Raw genomic sequence first — 22373 nt, 5'->3', positions numbered from 1 at the left:
TATTAGACTTGTGAGAGGAGGGCCCTAATATGCTGAGTTACATAGCAGACATGAAGACATTTGTCAGGCTTCCAGCTGTCATGGTAACCCATAGGTACCTTGCAATTGTGCCAATGGATGGCAGAAGAAGCCCCCTCCTCGGTCATCTGCTTACATGATGCAGTTGCTATTGACTACATAGAATGTTAAGCTAAAAAAAGACATATGTCCATCTAGTTCAGCCTATTACCCCACCAATGTTTATCCAGAGATAGGCAAAAATCCCCAATGAGGTAGAAATCAATTTACCTCATTTAAGGAAAAAAAAATCATTCCTGACTCCAAGTCTGGCAATCAGAATAATCCCTGGATCACCAACCCTTCTGAGTAATCAGTGACTAAAACATGTAGTATAGTATCGCTCAAGAAAGGCATGTAGGCCCATTTGAAACTCTTTTAGCGAGTTCGCCATGGCCACGTCCTCAGGCAGAGAGTTCTACAGTCTCACTGCTCTTACAGTAAAGAACCCCCTTCTATGTCGGTGTAGAAACCTTCTTTTCCTCTAGACGTAGAGGATGCCCTCTTGTTACAGTCTTGGGTATAAATCGATGATGGGAGAGATCTCTGTATTGTCGCCTAATCTATCTATACATAGTTATTAGAGTGCCCCCTTGTTACAGTCCTGGGTATAGATAGATTGTGGGAAAGATCTCTGTATTGTCCCTTGATATATTTATATATAGTTATTCAGTCGCCCCTCATCAGTCTTTTTGCTAAAGTGAATAACTTTAATTTTAATAACCGCTCTGGGTATTGTAGTCCGCCCATTCCATTTATTACTTTAGTTGCCTGGCTTTATACCCACTCAAGCTCTGATAGGTCCTTCTTAAGTACTGGTGCCCAAAGCTGTACACCATATTCCATTTGTAGTCTGACCAGTGACTTGTAAACAGGAAGAACAATGTTCTCGTCATGCGCCCCTATAGACCTACTTTGATGCACAGCATGATCCTATTTGTCTTGGCTGCAGCTACCTGACACTGGTTGCTCTAGATAACGATATACTTAAAGGGGTTGTCCCGCGCCGAAACGGGGTTTTTGTTTCTTTTGCATAGGCCCCCCGTTCAGCGCAGGACAAACCCAAGGGATGTGTTGACATTAAAAAAAAAAAATTTTACTTACCCGAATCCCCTCTCTGCAACTTCTTCCTTCTTTTCCTCCAAGATGGCTGCCGGGATCTTCACCAACGCTGCACCGCGGGTCTTCTCCCATGGTGCACCGTGGGCTCTGTGCGGTCCATTGCCGATTCCAGCCTCCTGATTGGCTGGAATCGGCACACGTGTCAGGGCGGAGCTACGCGATGACGCGTAGAAGGGGCGGAGCCAGAACGCCGCTCGTGCCCGGACCGACCAGAAGGGAGAACACCCTTCTGCGCAAGCGCGTCTAATTGGGCAATTAGACGCTGAAATTAGACGGAGCCATGGAGACGGGGACGCCAGCAACGGAGTGGGTAAGTGAATAACTTCTGTATGGCTCATATTTAATGCACGATGTACATTACAAAGTGCATTATTATGGCCATACAGAAGTGTATAGACCCACTTGCTGCCTCGGGACAACCCCTTTAACTAAGATTTCCAAGTCCTTTTCCATGTCAGTGTTACCCAATGGTTTCCCTATTTAGTGTGTGACACGTATTTCCATGCAAATGTGCAGAACCTTACATTTATGAGTGTTAAATCTCATTTGACACTTTTCTGCCCCCAACTTATCCACTTCCATTTGCAACGGTATTCTGTTGTCTGTTAATAGCATCTCTTAGAAACCCTTCAAACATTTTACCCACAATAGAAGTTAGACTTACCAGCCTATAGTTTCCAGGTTCACTTTTTGAATATTGGTACTACATTAGCTATGTGCCAATCCAGTGGAACAGACCCCATCACTATAGAGTCCTTCAAAATCAGAAAGAATGGTCTGTCTATCACATTTACATAATTTTATTTAGAAATCGGGGGTGTATGCCATCGCAATTTGTCTATTTTAGTATTTTTTAAGATGGCTCTGCACTTCTTCCTGGGTTAGACTGGTGACATGGTGACATTTAGTGGAGAGTTTACATTATCACTTTGCATTTCATCTGACACTTCATTTTCCTCTGTGAATACACTGGAGCTATTTCATAGATTTGTTTTCTCCTCATCACCCTCTACAATTTATTCTACATATTTACTAAAAGGACAACATTTTCAGTATGAATTGTTTTACTATTTCTATAATTGAACAGTTTAGGGTTAGATTTATTCTTCAGCAATGAGTCCTTGTCTCCACTTTGCTGCTTTTATCTGCTTTTCATATCATTTATTTTTTTCCTTGTAGGTTTTTAGTGCTTCTTCGCCGCCTTCTTGTTTTAGTATTTCAAACTGTTTATTGCCCCCTATACATCTTTATTGAGCCACAGTGGTTTTCCTTTATTCCTGTAAGGTTTGAACCTCTCACAGTAAGGCCGCCCGTCTACAGGCGTTGCAGTATCCCGGGAGCAGGAGCCGGCAGACGAATCTCCGACAGATAGGCTGAATGCGGAGAATTGCAGCAATTCGCAGCATGCTGCGAATTGCCATCCGCGAGCGGAGAATCACAATGATTCTCTGCTTGCGGACACGGGACCGGTGCTTTCCATAGCAACGCCGTAGACAGGGAGCCTAAGTATTTAAGATGCTTTTAAACATTGCCCATTTATTGTTTGTACTTTTATTTTTGAGGACATTATCCCAGTCAATAAGGTTAAGGGCCATTGCTCAGCTGATCGCACTTTGCCTTCCTAACATTTAGTATTTTTGTAGCTCCCTGATGAAACTCGCTTTTGAAAGTCAAGTGGGAATTTATTATATCATGGCCATAATTTCCTATAATAGCATTTAAGTGGTTAAATTGCGAGAATCTAAGGTTTTGCCTCTCCTGACTATTAGAGCAGGAGCCTGGCTGTCAGTAGTCAGCCAAGCCACCGCCGTTAAAAGACGTACGTGCATGTTTAAAACCCATTAGTGAAGTAATTAAAAAGGCACTTTGGCCGCCACTAAGGGGTTAAGGAGAACAGAGTCTTTGTGTGAGAAAAGACAGGAAAGGACATGTTTCAGGAGGCTGGACATGTTTCAGGAGGCTGGAATCGGCACATATGACGGGGCGGAGCTACGCGATGACGCGTACAAGGGGGCGGAGCCAAAACGCCGCTGCTTCCGAGCCGAAGGGAGAAGACCCATCTGCGCAAGCGCGTCTAAAAAAGCAAGAAGACACCGAAATTAGACGGAGCCATGGCGACGGGGACGCTAGCAACGGAGCAGGTAAGTGAATAACTTCTGTATGGCTCATATTTAATGCACGATGTACATTACAAAGTGCATTTATATGGCCATACAGAAGTACTTAACCCCACTTGCTTTCGCGAGACAACCCCTTTAAAGCAGTAAGCAAAGAGAATTGCTGAGGCAGTGGTTTACAAGAAAGTATAACAGCTAAATTAACAGTACATATAAGCTTTCCCCATGACGACTCAGATAAATCTTGTTTATTTTATCTATGATTTTGTCCAGACGGAACATGACGCTTGTTTTCTTTGTCCTGTAAAAATGATTTTATTTTACTTTTTGTATTAACAGTGGCATGGACTGTTTTTCTAGACTTCTGCTTACCTGAATGTCCTTGTTTAGAATTCGACCCATAGCTGGAAAAGAGCCATCCCTCTTTTGGTGCTGGATAATCCAGTCTTTTGCTGCTGAAAGCTCCAATGGATCAATAAAGATGAAGTCCCGAGATTGTGCAAATGATTTCAACACAAAGGCTGTGAGCCTGTAAAAAAAAAAAGACAGTATAATGAGAACGCCAGCATAGTGGTGGAGCATAGAGATTGTGCTGATTTCTTTGACTACTTCTTTACCACATGCTTCCAGAAGAGTCCCTCTCTCCAAATGCACTATATGAGCCATCCTGTCTCTTGTATGATAGCTGGCGCTGATAACCTGTGAAAAGAGAGAGAAAATTACTACAAAGTTCCACAGCTATAGAATAAAGAAATAGACGTAAGGGCCTCTTTACAGACTGAATCAGACTGTCTAAACAGGCAGTTGGTCACTTAGGAATGACCACCTGTTTACTGTGAGTGGAGGCAAGTGGGCGCTCCACCTCCATTCACTAGCGATAATCATTGGTGTGTAAAAGTACGGAAATGATTATCGCTAGGACGACTGTCAGACAGGTCATCACGTGTAAAAGGGCTCTTAGTCAACAGACTAACGAGTACTGCACTTACAGTTACAAGGAAAAGTAAGTGAACACTTAGAAATGACTGCAGAAATCCAAGTAATTCCAAATACAATGTGGTCTGATTGTCAAAGTCACAGTTACAGATGAACATAATCTTGAGTAAACATCCATAGTGTAGGGAGAAAAAGTATGAGAACCTCTGTGGTAATGACTTGTCCCTGTGGTAATTGGGTAAATGTGTTTCAATTATGGAGTGGAGATTGAAAGTGTGGATTTCACAGGTTATTTTCCCATTAAATAAAGCCGCACAAAGCCTGGTTACTTCTCCTCAAAACTGGTTAGTATGACATGTGCCTCGATACAAAAAACGACTTTCAGAAAACCTCAGAAGACATATAATATAGAGTCACATAGAGTTGGAAAAGGCTACAAATGCATTGCTAAAGACATAGGTGAACATCAATACATGGCTACTCAAATTATCTACAAATTCTGACTATTAAGGACCATTGCTATCGACCCGAATTTGGGATATCCTGTTAAAATCACTCCAAGAGCACGACAAAATTCTGAAAAAGGTGAGAAGGAACTCAAAGGGAACAGAAAAACCTGCAGAAGACTATACAAATTAGAAAAACATCTGTCCATTACTAGAACGCATTGAATAGGAATGGTGTTCACGGACGGACACCATAAAGAAAGTTGCTATCCATAGAAAAAAAAAAACACCACGGCTATATCAAGTTTGCCTGATTCCTACTGGATGTTCCACAATGCTTCTGGGGAAAGTGTTCTATGGGTAGATGGGACAAAATTAGGACTTTTAGTATGAATGCAAAAGGCTATGTAGGGAGGAAAAAATGGGCACACCAACACTAAAGCTCATCCCAACTGTAAAGCATGGTAGAGGCAGCATCATGGTTTTGGTTGTTTTGCTGCCTCATGGTCTGGACTTCTTGTTATCCTTGAGAGAACAATGGATTTTAAAGCGTATCAAAACATTTTATAAGTGAATGTAAGGGCAATGGTCCATGACATCAAGCTGTAGAGATGTTGGGTGATGTAACAAGATAATGACCCAAAGACTGCAAGTAACTCAGCAAATGATTGCTTGGCAAAGCAGATTTGTGCTTTGGATTGATCAAGTCAGTGTCCTAACCTTACCCTTATTAAGATGCTGTGGCTGCTTAGTATGCAAGGCATCCCTGAAATATTGATGAATTGAAACATATTTACAGGGAGGAATGGTCCAAAATTGCTCCTCAGCATTTTGTATACCTAATTTGCAGTTGCAGGAAATGTTTGGTGGAGGCAATTGCTGCTAAAAAGAAGGCTACAAGTTGTCAAATTCAAGGGTTCACTACTAGAGATGAGCGAGCATACACGCTAAGGCTAACTACACGAGCGAGTAGTGCCTTAGTCGAGTATCTGCCCGCTCGTGTCTAAAGATTCGGCTGCCGGCGCGGGTGACAGGTGAGTTGCGGCGGTGAGAGGGGGGGGGGGGAGGGAGAGAGGGATCTCCCCTCTGTTCCTCCCCGCTCTCCCCCGCCGCTCCCTGCATGCTGCCGGCACCCGAATCTTTAGACACGAGCGGGCAGATACTCGACTAAGGCACTACTCGCTCGAGTAGTTAGGCTTAGCGAGTATACTCGCTCATCTCTAATCACTACTTCTCCCTACACTGTGGATTTTTATTTAATGTGCCAGGTGTTTGTGTGTTATTAAATTAGTTAGATTGTGTTTGTAATTGTGACTTCACTAATATCAGACCATGTAATCAGTAATCAATGCAGAAATCCTGGTAATTCCAAAGGGTTCACTTAAGGCCTATTTAGACAACGATTATCGCTCAAAAGCCATCTAGGCAAGCTAAAAGTCAGCTATGAGCCTTATCAGCGCCGCACGCTGAGTTCTCCGTGGGATACCAGCTGATAGCATTCTTTCAGCTGGCATCCCACATGGAGCTCTGAGTGCTAGCTCCGAGAACAAAGCAGCTCCTGCTGTTCTCTGCGTTATCAGCTCAGCGGGATACCAGCTGAGAGCTCAGACAATAAAGCAGCTGTTTGCATATACAAAGTAGTATTCTTGGAACTATCAGTGGTGTCCCGCTCCGCCTGCATTTAACGCTTAAAGGGGTTGTCCCGCGCCGAAACGTTTTTTTGTTTTTTTTTCATAGACCCCCCGTTCAGTGTGGGACAAACCGAAGGAACGTGATAAAAAAATAAAAAATTTTACTTACCCGAATCCCGTCTCTGCAGCTTCTTTCTTCTTTGCAGCCAAGATGGCCGCCGGGATCTTCACCCACGATGCACCACGGGTCTTCTCCCATGGTGCACCGTGGGCTCTGTGTGGTCCATTGCCGATTCCAGCCTCCTGATTGGCTGGAATCAGCACACGTGACGGGGCGGAGCTACGCGATGACGCGTAGAAGGGGGCGGAGCCAGAACGCCGCTCGTGCCGAGACCGAAGAGAAGGGAGAAGACCCTTCTGCGCAAGCGCATCTAATCGGGAGATTAGACGCTGAAATTAGACGGCACCATGGCGACGGGGACGCCAGCGCAGGGAAGGTAAGTGAATAACTTCTGTATGGCTCATATTTAATGCACGATGTATATTACAAAGTGCATTAATATGGCCATACAGAAGTGTACAACCCCACTTGCTGCCGCGGGACAACCCCTTTAAGTAGCTAATTAAAAGTTTATGCAAAGATGATCGCACAAAACTGTCACTCAAACTGTCGTTTGAGCAATTTTTCAGATTAAATGGGCCTTTACTTTCTCTTTCAAATGTAGGCTGAATAAAATAATATGGTCATTTTATACTGGGCCTCCTATGATAAGACATCCTAGCAGAGGAAAGAGGACAACAGAGGTCGCAATATGGCCCTGGTGAACGACCCTCAGTACACAAAAATGTTAGAACCTAAGAATGCTTACATCATTAACAATTCTAGGTATAGAGACATTTTGGACATGCAAGTAATACAGACATGAAGTGAAAATGAATGGGGCCTATGGATACAACAGACGTACAAGGGGGTGCTGATAAGTCTTTGGCTTTGTGTTCTTTTTTTGTTTCTATGGTAACGAATGTTACATCCCATGAAAGCCTTATGTGTCTAATATACGTTTTCAAAATATTGTGTTTGAACAGTGATCTCGGCACGTGGGAAAACAACATGGCGGAGTCTAAGGTGATATTCACAGCAAATGAGAGCAGAGGAGTGATAAAATTCTTGTTTCTGCAAGGAAAGTCCGCGAAAGATATTCATGGTGATATGTCGCAGACATTGGGCGATCAATGCCCTCCATATTCTACAGTTAGGAACTGGATTGCCAAATTTAAAACGGGCCACTTCAGCACCAATGATGAGGAACGTCCTGGACGACCGAGAGAGGTTGTTGTTCTGGGGATCGTCGATGCTATGCACAACCTCATACTGGAGAATCGGCGAATTTCAGCTAAAGGAATAGCAGACATCATGGGGATTTCTTGTGAACGTGTTTGTATCATTATCCATGAACATTTGAACACGAAGAAGCTATCTGCAAAGTAGGTCCCCAAATGTTTGACAACAGATCAGAAAAGCATGCGAGTGAAAACTTCCTGGTCCATTTGTCAGCGTTTCCAGACTGATAAGAACTTCCTGGATCGACTGGTCACTATGGATGAGACCTGGATTTATTTGTATGACCCTGAAACTGACAATGTTACCATGCAGCAGCTGCCGGGGCCGCAGGTGGTTGGTCGGAGCGGTGCGCATGCTCGTGGGTCCAGGCGGCAGCGTGTGCGCGGGCGTCTGAGTGCAGCTCTATGCATGAGTCCCTCTTATGAGACTCTGCTAGGAGGCGTTGCCTCCCCCTCTCCGCCCCTGGGCGGAGGCTTCTGTTTATAAGGCTGGCAGTGAGGTCCATTCACTGCCAGTTATTGGTTTCTGCTCAGTGTGCTAGCTTCCTGCCTCTGACAGTCTCCTGTGTTCAGCTTGTCTGCGTTATCTGCCAGGTTATCCATCTGCCTCGGTCTGCTTTATTCACCTGCCATTCCTGTCAGTATCCTAACCTGTTCCCATCTTGGTACGCCAGCGTCCCTCCTCGGTCCCTAGCGAGTGTAGGGACCGCCGCCCAGTTGCCCGCCTGGGGTTAGCCAGGAGTGGAGGCAAGTAGGCAGGGACAGGGGTTGCGGGTAAGTTCTAGGGCAACCCAGGCTGGCGTATCATCGGGTAGGATACCGTAACATAATAACTGGCCCTTAAGAAATTTCCCTACGGGTTTTTGTTTGGTCTCCAATGGAGACTATGAGCGTCCTTGCTAACCAGTTGCAGGAGCTAGCGGGCGTGATCCAAGACCTGTCCGGTCGTGTGGTGGCCCAAGAGCAGCGGATGTTGGCGCATGTTCCTGCCGCCCCATCTATTCCTGAACCCAAATTTCCTCTCCCTGAGGTGTTTTCTGGGAAGAGAAGCAAGTTTTTTGTTTTTCAGCAGGCATGTAAACTATATCTCCGGATGCGGCCCGGATCCTCCGGCTCTGAGTCCCAGAAGGTAGGATTGATTCTGTCCTTGCTGCGGGGTCCCCCCCAGACATGGGCCTACTCCTTACCTGAGAGTTCTGCTTGCCTGCGCTCTGTTAATGCATTTTTTCAGGAACTAGGAGGTATTTTTGATGAGCCGGACCGGGTGGGGTTAGCAGTGTCTCACCTCATGGCTTTGCGTCAGGGGCAGCAGTGTGCTGAAGACTACTGCTCTACGTTTAGACAGTATGCCGGTGAAACCTCCTGGAATGATGGCGCCCTCAAAGATGTGTTTTTGTTGGGCCTTTTTGATGCTATCAAGGATTTAATTATTTCCCATTCCGCTCCCATAACACTTAATGAGGCGATGGTATTGGCAGTAAAGGCTGACAGGAGACTGAGATCTAGAGAAAAGGAACGTCAGGCCTGTAGAACTAGGGAGTCCTGTAGATCCGTTACCATTTCTCCCATGCCAGCTCCAGGGGCCGAGCCTATGGAAGTGGACCAGTTAAGTCCTGGGGAACGGCGACGGTTCCAGATGACTCACCATCTTTGCCTCTACTGTGGAGAAGACGGACATCAAGTAGCAACCTGTCCACAGAAGCAACGTCAACATCAGGCTGAAGCGGCGGAAGAATGACCGATCCTAGGCGATTCTCTGAAGGGTCGCCTAGGGTCACAGCTACTCCCTAGGTTGTTGGTGCCTTGTCAGATTGGCTTCCGGAATTTTATTCGGTCCGGTCAAGCCTATATTGATTCGGGTGCTGCAGTCAATTTGATTAATTTAAATTTTTTCAGACCTCTAATAACCGAATTTTCCATGCTGAAGCCCCCCATGCGCTTCATTGGTATTGATTCGACCCCTCTCTCCGCAGGTGTTGTTAAATGGAGGACTCCAATTCTGCAGTTCACTGTGGGTGTTCTCCATTCTGAGAATCTGTCTTTCCTAGTTATGGAAAATATGTCTGTTGATGTGGTGCTTGGTATGCCCTGGTTGGCACTGCACAATCCCCAATTTGATTGGTCCACCCGGGAATTGACTCATTGGGGGTCATCCTGTCATAATCACCTAACTACTATAGCCCTGTGGTCCGTAGATACTGTGCTTATTCTGGAATATTTGTCGGATTTTCAGGACATATTCTCCAAAAGACTGTCTGAGGCATTGTCTCCCCATAGGGAGTGGGACTGTGGTATTGATCTGATCCCCGACAGTCCCATCCCTAAGGGAGCCATTTTCAATTTGTCAGGGCGTGAGCACGAAGCCCTTAAGTGCTATATCTCGGAGTCTCTGGTCAAATGACATATCCGGCCATCCAGGTCCCCTGCAGGGGCAGGTCTCTTTTTTGTTGAGAAGAAGGATGGGACATTGAGGCCTTGTGTGGATTATCGGGCCTTGAATAAAATCACAGTGAAGAACCAGTGCCTCTTGCCCCTAATTCCTGACTTGTTGAATCAGGTGGTAGGGGCCCACTGGTTCTCCAAACTGGACTTGCGGGGGGCTTACAACTTAATTTGCATTCGAGAGGGAGATGAATGGAAGACGGCGTTCAACACTCTGTAATGCCCCCGCTGTGTTTCAGGGTTTTATGAACGCGGTTTTTCACGACTTCCTGGGGGTATTTCTGGTCATATATCTTGATGACATCCTGGTGTATTCTCCTGACTCGGATTCACATGTGTGGCACCTGAGGTTGGCTCTGACCCGTTTGCGCTAGTATCAACTTTTTGTCAAGTTGGAGAAATGTACATTTGGTTCTAAACAAGTATCTTTCCTTGGTTATGTGATTTCACCCACGGAGATACAGATGGAGTCTGATAAAGTAGCAGCAATCTCCCAATGGGTCAGACCAGACAACCTTAAGGCTCTCCAGCGGTTCTTGGCTTTTGCAAATTTTTACCGGAAATTCATTAAGAATTACTCGGTTATTGCTCAACCCTTAACCGATCTGACTAAGAAGGGGGCTGACTTGGTAAAATGGTCGCCGGCAGCCCTAGAGGCCTTTAGTCATCTAAAAAGGGCATTTACGATTGCCCCGGTGTTAATACAGCCGGATGCGCGTCTACCCTTTTTCATTGAGGTAGATGCATCTGAGGTGGGGACAGGGGCAGTATTGTCGCAGTAAGTCAGTGGGAGATCTGGGTATAGCCCATGTGCGTTCTTTTCGCGGAAGTTTAGTTCAGCAGAACGCAACTACGATGTGGGTAACCGTGAGTTACTGGCAATCAAAGGAGCTTTAGAAGAGTGGCGACACCATCTTGAGGGTGCTAGACACCCTATTACCGTATATACTGATCACAAGAATTTGGTATATCTCGCCAATGCTAAAAGACTCACAGCTCATCAAGCCAGGTGGGCGTTGTTCTTCGCCAGGTTTAATTTCGTCGTGACATATATCGCAGGAGAGAACAACGTGAAAGCAGACGCCCTGTCACGGAGTTTCGGGGTGCCGGAAAGTGAGACTATGACCCCCGAGAATAGCTTGGCACCTGGCGTGGTGGTGGCAGCTGTAGAATGTAACTTCGTCCCTCAGCTACAGAATGCTCAGCAGGACGCTCCTTCGGGGGTGCCGGAGGGCAGATGGTTTGTGCCAGAGACCTAACGTCTTAGAGTCATGGATGAATCTCACTCCTCGGTTCTCGCAGGTCATCCAGGGTTTCAGGGAACCCTGGATCTTTGTCTCAGACACTTCTGGTGGCCAGGCATGTCTCAGGAGATCAGCAGCTTTGTTAAGAGATGCTCTGTCTGTGCACGCAATAAGAGTCAGCGGTGTCCTCCAGAGGGCCCTCTGAGACCGTTACCGGTACCTTCTAGTCCGTGGTCGCAGTTATCGGTAGATTTTATCACTGATCTACCAGAATCCCAGGAGTGCACCACTATCTTAGTGGTTGTCGACCGGTTCTCAAAGATGGCACATTTTGTGGCGTTAAAGAAGCTACCGTCGGCAAAAGAGTTTGCCAAGATTTTTGTAAAAGAAATAATTCGTCTACATGGGGTTCCCCAAAATATTGTATCTGATCGCGGGGTTCAGTTTGTGTCGCAGTTTTGGCGTGCCTTCTGCAGAAACCTGGGAACGTCGCTTTCCTTCTCCTCAGCATTCCACCCGCAAACTAATGGTCAGACTGAGCGGAAGAACCAGGATTTAGTGCAATATTTACGGTTGTTTGCTGGCGAAAAGGCTCATCAGTGGGCAGAGTTCCTGCCGTTGGCAGAGTTTGCGCTAAACAACCGCACTTGTTCTTCCACTGGGGTATCTCCATTCTTTTGTGTATACGGTCAGCATCCTCGATTCCTTACAGCGATCCCTACTCCATCTGTCTGTCCTGCAGCTGATGTCGCCACAGATACTCTGCAGGGAGTATGGAAAGAGGTACAGAATAACTTGGAAGCAACGGGGGCTCGTATGCAGTTGCGTAGTGGGAAGAGTCTGTCCGTATCTGAACCTTACAGGATGGGACAGAAAGTATACCTGTCTTCTAAAAATCTCAAATTAAGGGTCCCATCTTTGAAGCTGGCGCCGCGTTACGTGGGTCCCTTTGTCATCACACGTGTGGTGAACCCGCTCGCCTATGAACTGGGTTTGCCAGCTACATGGAGGGTTCACAGGGTGTTCCATAAATCTTTATCGAAACCTTTTGTCCCTTCGGTTTTGTCCCCTTCGGGTCCCCAAATGTTCGACAACAAATCAGAAAAGCATGCGAGTGAAAAACTTCCTGGTCCATTTGTCAGCGTTTCCGGACTGATAAGAACTTCCTGGATCAACTGGTCACTATGGATGAGACCTGGATTTATTTGTATGACCCTGAAACTGACAATGTTACCATGCAGCAGCTGCCAAGGCCGCGGGTGGTTGGTTGGCGCGGTGCGCGTGGGTCCAGGCGGTGGCGTGTGCGCGGGCGTCTGAGTGCAGCTCTATGCATGAGTCCCTCTTATGAGACTCTGCTAGGAGGTGTCGCCTCCCCCTCTCCGCCCCTGGGCGGAGGCTTCTGTTTATAAGGCTGGCAGGGAGGTCCATTCACTGCCAGTTATTGGTTTCTGCTCAGTGTGCTAGCTTTCTGCCTCTGACAGTCTCCTGTGTTCAGCTTGTCTGCGTTATCTGCCAGGTTATCCATCTGCCTCGGTCTGCTTTATTCACCTGCCATTCCTGTCAGTATCCTAACCTGTTCCCATCTTGGTACGCCAGCGTCCCTCCTCGGTCCCTAGCGAGTGTAGGGACCGCCGCCCAGTTGCCCGCCTGGGGTTAGCCAGGAGTGGAGGCAAGTAGGCAGGGACAGGGGTTGCGGGTAAGTTCTAGGGCAACCCAGGCTGGTGTATCATCGGGTAGGATACCGTAACAGACAAGCAGTCAAAAGAGTGGAAGCACAGTGGTTCTCCTTGGCCAAAGAAGTTCAGGGTGCAAAAATCAGCCACTAAGGTGATGGCATTTGTGTTTTGGGATAAGGAGGGCGTGCTGCTAGTGGACTACCTTTAAAATGGTTCCACCATCAATGCAAGGTATTACATTGAACTTTTGGACCAATGGAAGGCAGCTCTGAAGGCCAAAAGGCGCGGCAAGCTGTCCAAAGAAATCTTGTTCCTGCAAGACAATGCCTCTGCTCACACTGCACAAGCGACCACGACAAAACTGGTGGAGCTAGACTTCCAGCTGGTTGACCACCAACCTTATTCACCAAGATCTAGCTCCCTCTGACTTTCATCTGTTTCCAAACCTGAAGAAACACCTCAAGGGTACCAAATTTCACACCATTTCTGACGCCATGGCTGCTACGGATGACTGGTTTGAGGCACAACCGAAATCTTTCTTTTTGCAAGGCTTACAGAACTTGAAATATCGATGTAAAGTTTCTTTCTGGGTAAAGCCAAAGACTCATCAGCAGCCCCTCGTATACGTTAGGAGCTCTCCCGCCTTATATACAAACATATACAGCAACGGAATTACAAATGATAATTCGTTAGGTTATCATTTCTACGCAAATAAAAATGGAATGAATGGCTTGTTTACTGCATATGCAGGCAGGTGGGACTACTCGGAGTCCATTCAGTGAGCAATGATTGCTCCTCTGTAAAAACACAGGAGCGATACTTGCTGGGATGACGATGGCAGATGCGCCTGACATTGGAGCAGATTTACTAACTGAGATGCACCAAAAAATGGTATATATGTCATGTGCCACACTTATTTACTGTTTTACATCCTTATTGTGCCTTCATGCCACTTTTCAAGAAAAAGGGGCGTGGTTTGTTAAGTCGAAAAAGAGAGGATATAAAGACAACACAAGTCAAACATGAGTCACTTTAAAAATTCATCACATCTTGTCCAAGTTTATGTTATTAGATCATATTAGCAAATTTTCCCCATTTGTTTTACAAAAAAATCAACTAATTTTAAAATGAATGCCTGACTGGGCAGAGCTTTGAGTAACCAAAGATTTTATAGAACATTCAGTAGAATAGATAAAAATACAGTACTAATACAATTCCTAAGCCAACCTTGTAACAGGTAGTCCAGAGCTTCATTTTCCACTTCGGGACATAATTGCTTAGTTTTTTGGAGATACTTTAGAACAAATACATTTGGGGCAAAATGTATCATATTTTGTTCCCCACATCCAAATGGAAGGCGAAGGAGATTATCCAAGTTACTTACAGTGGGACCCATTACATCTCCTAGGGGTGAAAATTCAAGCAGAATTAAGAACCAAAAAGAAAATGCATATTTAGACCTTTACTATTACAAGTTATGATTACAAATAAGACTATTCACTAGCTGGTTATCATAACCAGGGTGCCTGCTTATTAATCACATATATAAATCTGCAGGACTACATACTCAATGTCCTCTTCAGTAAGAGCTAGTACATTTTATTGTTTAATACAATGTGACAGCTGGATTGTTTTAGAGGTATACCAAATTATTATAAAGCTTGTCTGCAAGTTAAAACTTTGATGTGAAAATGACTTCCCCATGGCAAAAACATAATAAAGAGCTGATACTCAACAAGTCCCCAGTCGGTGGCTCCGAGTCTTCCCCATGACATTTTGTTTACAGGCTGCAGAAGCAGGTTTACTGTTGACTGCAGCCTGTAACCATTATATCAGCAAGAAGACCCAGACCCTACGGTGGGGGACTTGGGGCGAGAAGCGAATATGAGCTTTTATTATATTTTTGTCATGGGGAAGCTGCTTTCACATAAAGGTTTGAACTCAGACAACCCCTCTTTAAAACATGTGGTTGACTACATGAAGTAAACTAGTTTATAAAGTATAATACATTATGTGAATTAGCATGATTACAGTCATATCTTGTACACTGTACAGTACAATTTTCCAAGCAATCTGTTCATATTTGTTACGTTCAAACACAATAAAAAAAAAAAACAATATTGACCTATTATAGAAGCTGTGGCTCTCTCGGACCCTGGAATGACATTGTGTGGGATGCCCAGTGTAAAAGCCTCATTGTGGTTCTCGTCTGTCTCTTCCTTCCTCCAGATTTTAAACTCCCCCATGGAACCCCAGCCAGTCGAAAAGCCGATGAACTTCACGTCCGGCTGCTTGCCCGCTTCCCACTCCACGATAACAGAGTCATTGAAGCCTTTGGTGCCGTGTCCTACCTGAGGAAGGTTGAGACAGAGAAGAAAGGGAGTTGGGTGGTCTTCACCCATAAAACTTGTCTACCATTTTAACATGTATTTTAATCATAGTAATTATTATCCTTGAAGACAATCAAATACAAATACAAGCAAAACAATAAGAAGAATGACAAAATATTAAAACCTTTAATAGAAAACTCTTTTTTCATCTCTGAGCACTTAATTTGTACACTAAATATATATTAAATTGTTTACCTGAATAAAACCATTTTTCCAGCTAATCCAGAAAGCGCGAAACTCATCCCAAGATAAGATAGCAGGGGTGTTTGCAGTAGATACAGGTTCTCCCATTTTGCTGGTTGTTATCCAAGTTCTAGAGTTCTGTTGACCACCAATAACGATCTCTATCATCTCAGCCATGTCGTGAGGCCCTGATGAGAGTGCTACATGGGCATTATTGTGAGCTTTCACAGTCAAGTCAAAGTGGGTCATTCGCTGTGGCTTCTGTACATATTGATATTCAAACTTGTTGGGAGTAGAAATCTGAATTTTCTCTAGGCCAAAAAAGACACTGCATAAATTCACAAAGTAGTACATAAAAGATGATGGCAACAAGCAGTAGGAGAAATAAGTAAATGTTAAAGGGGTATGCCCAGAATGAACATTTTATCACCTATCCAGAGGAGAGTTGATTCGTGTCCAATAAGGGGGGGGGGTTACACCACTGAGACCCCTACTGATCAGGAGCTTAAGGAGCTCAGGTCCCCCCACTCCCTCAGCAGTGAAGAGGAGCTGGAATGGAGCAAGTGAACATTCAACTCTATGGGACTGTCTCGGCTATCTCCAGCAGTTTCATAAAGCTGAATGCAAAGGCAGCATACATGCTTGGCCACCTTTCCTTTCAAGGTCTTCCTCACTGCAGGGGTTACAATAAGGAAAGGGGAAAATGGGACCTACTTTGTGGGAGTACAAGTGGTGGAGTCCTCAGCAATCAGACATTTAATTCTGGGAATATCCATTTAAAGACATTTTACAAGCAAAACAAATAATAGCCTCCTCTTCTTACTTTTGTTAGTTGCACCATTTCAATTTTTTTTGCTAGCAAGTTGGCATGATAATTCCCACATCTCTTCTACTGGAATACTGGTCATGCTCCACCCTCTAGTGTCTCAAGCATTCTATACAGTATTATTTATTTTGTCCCTGCCTGTTCCTTTGTCACTTAAAAGGACCTGTCAGCGCTCAACATGCATATTTTAGTAAATACTTGTATTCAGCATACTATAATAATTCAGGGGCATTTAGTAGTCTGCATTGTGCTGTTCCTCTGTTATTCCTTCTAGAAGGTGCGTCAGCATTCTTACTTAATGGGAAATAAAGGAATTTGGTAAAAACAAACATTTGAAGAGTGCCGACAGGTCCTCTTTAGGTAGCATTAGCTAATAGTTTGGCGTGATATGGCGTGAGTGAGGTGTCCGATTCTTATGCAGGACCTGCTTCCTGCAGGCGGAGCTTTATTTCAACATTAGAGAGATAATAAACCTTGGAGTTCCAAAAGGGAAAAAAGTCAAAGAATAGGGCACGATGGCCACGATAATCATGTCATTAAGGGCTCATGCCCACCGCCGGGTTGAATTCCGCCTGCAAAATCTCGCAGCGGAATCAGACTCCGCACCCCCAGAGTCCCCATACTCACCTGTCTGGATCCACCGCAAAGGTGTCGGCCGGCGTGCATGCGCAGCGCATAACGCGCCGGCGCTGGGGTGTGATGCAGATTCCCGCAATACTTCCACTGTGCGCATAGCGCGGAGTATTGACTGCAGTGGAAGCCGTCCGTGCGTTTTTCCACACAAATTAGAACATGCCGTTATTCTCCCCCGGCGAGCAAAAAATCACAGCTGATTTCTGCTCGTGGACAGGGGAGAATCGTTTTGCACAGCATATCTGTGGATGGACATTGCTGCGGAAATCGTAGCGGGTGTCTTACTGTGATTACCGCAGCGATAATCCATCCGCGGGCATTCGGACTAAATAATAAAACCAGTAAAATATTAGTTTCTTTCGAATACTTTTGTAGGACTTAACAAGATTATTACAAATTCAAAGATAACAAACACTGGATTTCTTATACAGAAGCTTGCAAATTCCCAAGACAAAACTGTATTGTCCAAAGCAAACAATGAGAGCTCAATTTTTTTTTCTACAGTGCACTGGAAATTTCAAATATGAGATAGGACTTATCCCACAAAATGAATTCATCCACTGTATAGAGGATAACTATCTGTTCAGTGGAATTCTGATCGCTCAAACCCCTACCATTTACAAAAACGAATGCCCGAAGAACCCCAAATGAATTAAGAAGTGGTCACATATGCACATGCTCAGTTGGAGCCCCGCTGATCATATAGTTATCCCTTACAAATACAAAAAGCTTTAGCAATCGTACTCATAGTCCAAGTGCAAGAATCACACAGACCAGCTCTCTGTGTTCCCAGTTAGAGTAACTACTGGTCTCTTAGCTGCATCTTAAAGGGGTTCTGTCATTAAAAAAAAATCAATACTTGCCTATTCCTCCCCAGGGAGCCTCTTTACCGCATCTTCAGCCCCCCAATCTTCTCCAGTCCCCTGGCTCAACTCGCCGCAAGCCGGCAAGATCCTCTTCATCTTGTTATAATGCGTCTATTCCTCGCATTCTTCTTCCTGTGGGGGAATGTACACTACGTCACCAGTGACGTATTGTTCACTGCCTACGAAGGAATGCCGATCTATCACCGAGACTGTGCACACACGCAGTCTCGGCAATAGCTCCGCACTCCCTGCTAGGCTGTGAACGCTACATCACTAGTTATGTAGCGTACATTGCCCGGCAGGAAGAAGAATGCAAGGAATGGACGCTTCGTCACCAGAAGAAGAGGATGGATAGCTTGTGGTGAGGTGGCCTGGAGGGACTGCAGGAGCCAGGAGAAGATCGGTGGGGAGATGTGGTAGATAGACTGCCTGGGGAGGAATAGGTAAGCATAGAATTTTTTTTTTTATGACAGAACCCCTTTAAATTTCCACCTATTGGCTTACTTAATTCCTCAACCAGCAGGTGATACTCTACCTGTTATTTCACATAGGAGAGATATCTGGAAGAATGTGTCTCCCCTCTGCAACCTCACCTAAATGCTTGTTACAAACCCCCTATGCTCAAGCCACTCTGAGCAACTTTCACCACCAGACAGTGTTCTCGTGACAGTGTCTGCACTTCCTTGTAAATTTCTAGCCTCTACTGTAAAATTCTAAGATTGTAAAGCAAGGAACCATCTGGTGACTCTGTGATTTTTTTATTTAAATGTATCTATTTCAGGGGCCATGACCAACTTAAACATCCTTCCTAATAGGTAATATTTAAGGAACTCAAGGATCACCTAATGGCCAAGCATTCTTTTTTCACTATTGCATAATCTTTCTCCGGTTGTCCATTGGTATACGGTCTGGGCTCTCATGGCTAGAGTCATACCTTAATGTGCCAGAATCTCTGCTTTGAGTGGTTCAAGTCCTGAGCCACTTCTGGATGCAGATCACACAGACTAGCTTTCTGTGTTCCCAGTTAAAGAATCTACTGATCTTTTAGCTGCTGTTTAAAGGGGTTGTCCCGCGAAAGCAAGTGGGGGTATACACTTCTGTATGGCCATATTAATGCACTTTGTAATATACATCGTGCATTAAATATGAGCCAAACAGAAGTTATTCACTTACCTGTTCCGTTGCTAGCGTCCTCGTCTCCATGGAGCCGTCTAATTTCAGCGTCTAATCGCCCGATTAGACGCGCTTGCGCAGTCCGGTCTTCTCCCTGGTGAATGGGGCCGCTCGTGCCGGAGAGCTGCTCCTCGTAGCTCCGCCCCGTCACGTGTGCCGATTCCAGCCAATCAGGAGGCTGGAATCGGCAATGGAACGCACAGAGCCCACGGTGCACCATGGGAGAAGACCTGCGGTGCATCGTGGGTGAAGATCCCGGCGGCCATCTTAGCAAGGTAAGGAAGAAGTCGCCGCAGCGCGGGGATTCCGGTAAGTACTATCCTTTTTTTTTTTTAACACGTGCATCGGGTTTGTCTCGCGCCGAACGGGGGGCCTATTGAAAAAAAAAAACCGTTTTGGCGCGGGACAACCCCTTTAAATTTCCACCCACTGGCTTACTTAAATCATTAGCCAGCACATGATACATTTATCCCAGATACCTCTTCTATGTGAAGTAACAGGGAGAGTATCTCGCCTCTACAGCCACGCCTACCTGCTTGTCACAATACATAAGAAGACCTTCAGAATTGAATATCTTAGAGTGTGTTCACAAAAAGCTTATTAATTGTCAGATCCATGCCAGAATTTTCTGACATGGATCTGATAGTTTAATCCACTGCAGAACTTTGTGGCTGACCCTCAGTGTTCTGCAATAGATTTTCATGCAAATCTGCACATAGATTCAACCCCAGTCAACGAACAACTGCATCTGCTTAGATTCAAAAGAACAAATGCCAACATTATTCACAAGATCTTTGGTGCTCAGGCCGAAACTAGTAAAACGCAATGTTCCTTCAGCAAAATGTGCAACTTTGCTTGGTTTGTGTCCAGTGATTCAGTGTTCCATCTACTTCTGATTAGTGGCTCATGCTCTTTTCACACCTAACGAGAACATTACGATTGTCGTTTAACCAGGCGGATAAGCTGGTGACAGCATCACCAGCTTGTTCTCACGCGAGCAGCCTGTTTAGACAGACAGATCATCATTGGGAATCATGAACTTCTTGTTCACTTCTTGTTCAGCGTTTCACATTCCTATGTTAAACGCAGCGAGAAGCCAACGAGCTGCTGCTGATTTTTATGCTGAAAGACTGATGAGAAGCACATGATTCTCGTTCGTCGTTCAGTTGTTGGCTCGCGTTCAAACTGAACAATTATCATTTCATCTTAATGCACCAGTCGACCAGTAGTGTCAAGTCTCTGCTAATAGTTATTTAGAGCTCCAGCCTCCGCTGCCCACGGGTTTAACAACCTACCGTATATACCGGCGTATAAGACGACTTTTGAACCCCGAAAAATCTGCTCTGCAGTCGGGGGTCGTCTTATGCGCCGGTAATACAAAAAAAAAAAGTGTAAAAAAAAAAAATCATTACTCACCTCCCCCGGCGTTCTGTCGCGCTCCGGCAGGATGTCGCTCGCTCCTCGTCCCCGGCGCAGCATTGCTTTCTGAATGCGGGGCTTGAAATTCCCGCTTCCAGAAAGCTAATACACACGCCGTCAGCCAGTTACAGCATTGAATGGCTGTGATTGGCTAAAACACACGTGGCTTCAGCCAATCACACTATTCAATGACATCATTGAATGGGTGTGATTGGCTGAAGGCGCACGTGTGTTAGCAATCACACCCATTCAATGATGTCATTGAATAGTGTGATTGGCTGAAGCCACGTGTGTTTTAGCCAATCACAGCCATTCAATGATGTCATTGAATGGATGTAACTGGCTGACGGCGTGTGTATTAGCTTTCTGGAGGCGGGGATTTCAAGCCCCGCATTCAGAAAGCAATGCTGCGCCGGGGACGAGGAGCGAGCGACATCCTGCCGGAGCGCGACAGAACGCCGGGGGAGGTGAGTAATGATTTTTTTTTTCTCCATTGTAATACCGGCGTACAAGGTAACAGTTGGGGGGTCGTCTTATACGCCCCGTCGCCTTATACGCCGGTATATACGGTAATCACTCCTGTTCAAGTAGTCCTGTTCCCGGCTTCCACTGAAGACCATGTGATATCGCATGTTAATTACACAAAACTTTTTCCTGAACTTATCTGTGATACATTTTGCTTTTCATGCAGTGGCCTTCTTTAAGCGCCTTCTACATGATCATTATTGTTAATACTGTAGCCCATCCTGTAATTACAGAACACAGTCCCTCAACGATTCCTTATTCCAGTCCCCCATAAACCAGAAATTATAGCAAAACACAAAACTACCAATTACATTCCTAACGGATAATTCACAGAAAATGATTAGTGGTTTTTGTATGTGCGGGGGGGGGGGGGGGGGGGGCAATTATTTGGGAACGTAAGTTTTAAAACCGGTGAATCTCACAGGAGGACTTTAATTTTGGGATAACTGGTGACATAAATTTGGCGTCCCCTAAGGAATACCCATTATACGTGTTATGTTACACTGATTTTACTTACCATTTGGGCATAAGAACACGCTGTATGTATATTCTCGGTCTAAACCCTCTGGCTGGAAAAGAAGATAAATATATTTCTTATTAATCCTTTTATCAATGGACAAAATATTGCACTTGTAATGGCAAAATGAATATTTGTATGTTTTGCTCAGATTCGGATATAGTCTTTTCTACGCATATAAGACTCCATCAGAAAAATGTTTTACCAATATGTTTTAATATTAAAGGAGTATTCCCATGTGAGACGTCTATTGTATATCCACAGAACAGGTCATTGAAGTCTGGTAGATGCGAGTCCCACCTCTGGGACCTGCACCTTTCTCTAGTCGTAGTCCTTACTGCCCCCAACCTGACTGAACATGGTAGCCAGAGATGGCCAGGACCTATGGAAACAGCTGAGCAGACTTGCTATGTTATTTCTCATAGAAGTCAATGAGAGTTCTGCATACCACGTAGCACAAAGCTATGGTGTTTCCGTAACTTGGCTCGGCTTCCGTAGCTCACTCTACTGTGCTATTAACTGTGCTTAACTCCAATTGACTACTATGGGAGTTACATTTTGGTGCCATTTGGACTAATCGTAGACCAGACTTGCCTCCATACTGTGCTGCCCTTAAACTGGGAAGCATTTCATCTTAACCAACCCACTTTAAAGGGAGATTTCACCACGTTAAAAAATTACATTAGAACAAAATGTTTAAGAATAAATCAACTTGTAAGCTTTACAATAAAATGATGATGGGACATCATGTTAATGTTAGGAAGGCTTGTCTGTAGAGATGAGCGAACGTGCTCGGCCACGCCCCTTTTTCGCCCGAATACCACGATTT

At 45.1% G+C, this 22373-nt stretch overlaps 1 protein-coding gene across 1 annotated transcript in view; it reads right to left on the bottom strand.

Moving 5' to 3' along the window:
- CPAMD8 (C3 and PZP like alpha-2-macroglobulin domain containing 8) overlaps positions 1-22373 on the bottom strand; it is a 140138-nt gene that overhangs the window by 38588 nt on the left and 79177 nt on the right. Inside the window, exons 23-28 of the mRNA XM_066604614.1 lie at positions 21545-21596; positions 15598-15896; positions 15138-15363; positions 14240-14416; positions 3914-3995; positions 3669-3825 (exon numbers count right to left, since the gene is read on the bottom strand). Of these exons, the coding sequence (XP_066460711.1) occupies positions 3669-3825; positions 3914-3995; positions 14240-14416; positions 15138-15363; positions 15598-15896; positions 21545-21596 (993 nt within the window). The remainder of the gene's footprint in view (positions 1-3668; positions 3826-3913; positions 3996-14239; positions 14417-15137; positions 15364-15597; positions 15897-21544; positions 21597-22373) is intronic.

This window comes from Eleutherodactylus coqui, chromosome 5 (assembly GCF_035609145.1).
Source record: "Eleutherodactylus coqui strain aEleCoq1 chromosome 5, aEleCoq1.hap1, whole genome shotgun sequence".
NCBI classification, from domain to species: domain Eukaryota; kingdom Metazoa; phylum Chordata; class Amphibia; order Anura; family Eleutherodactylidae; genus Eleutherodactylus; species Eleutherodactylus coqui.
Note: the sequence above shows the minus strand (reverse complement) of the source record. Positions and strands in the feature narration are given on the sequence as shown.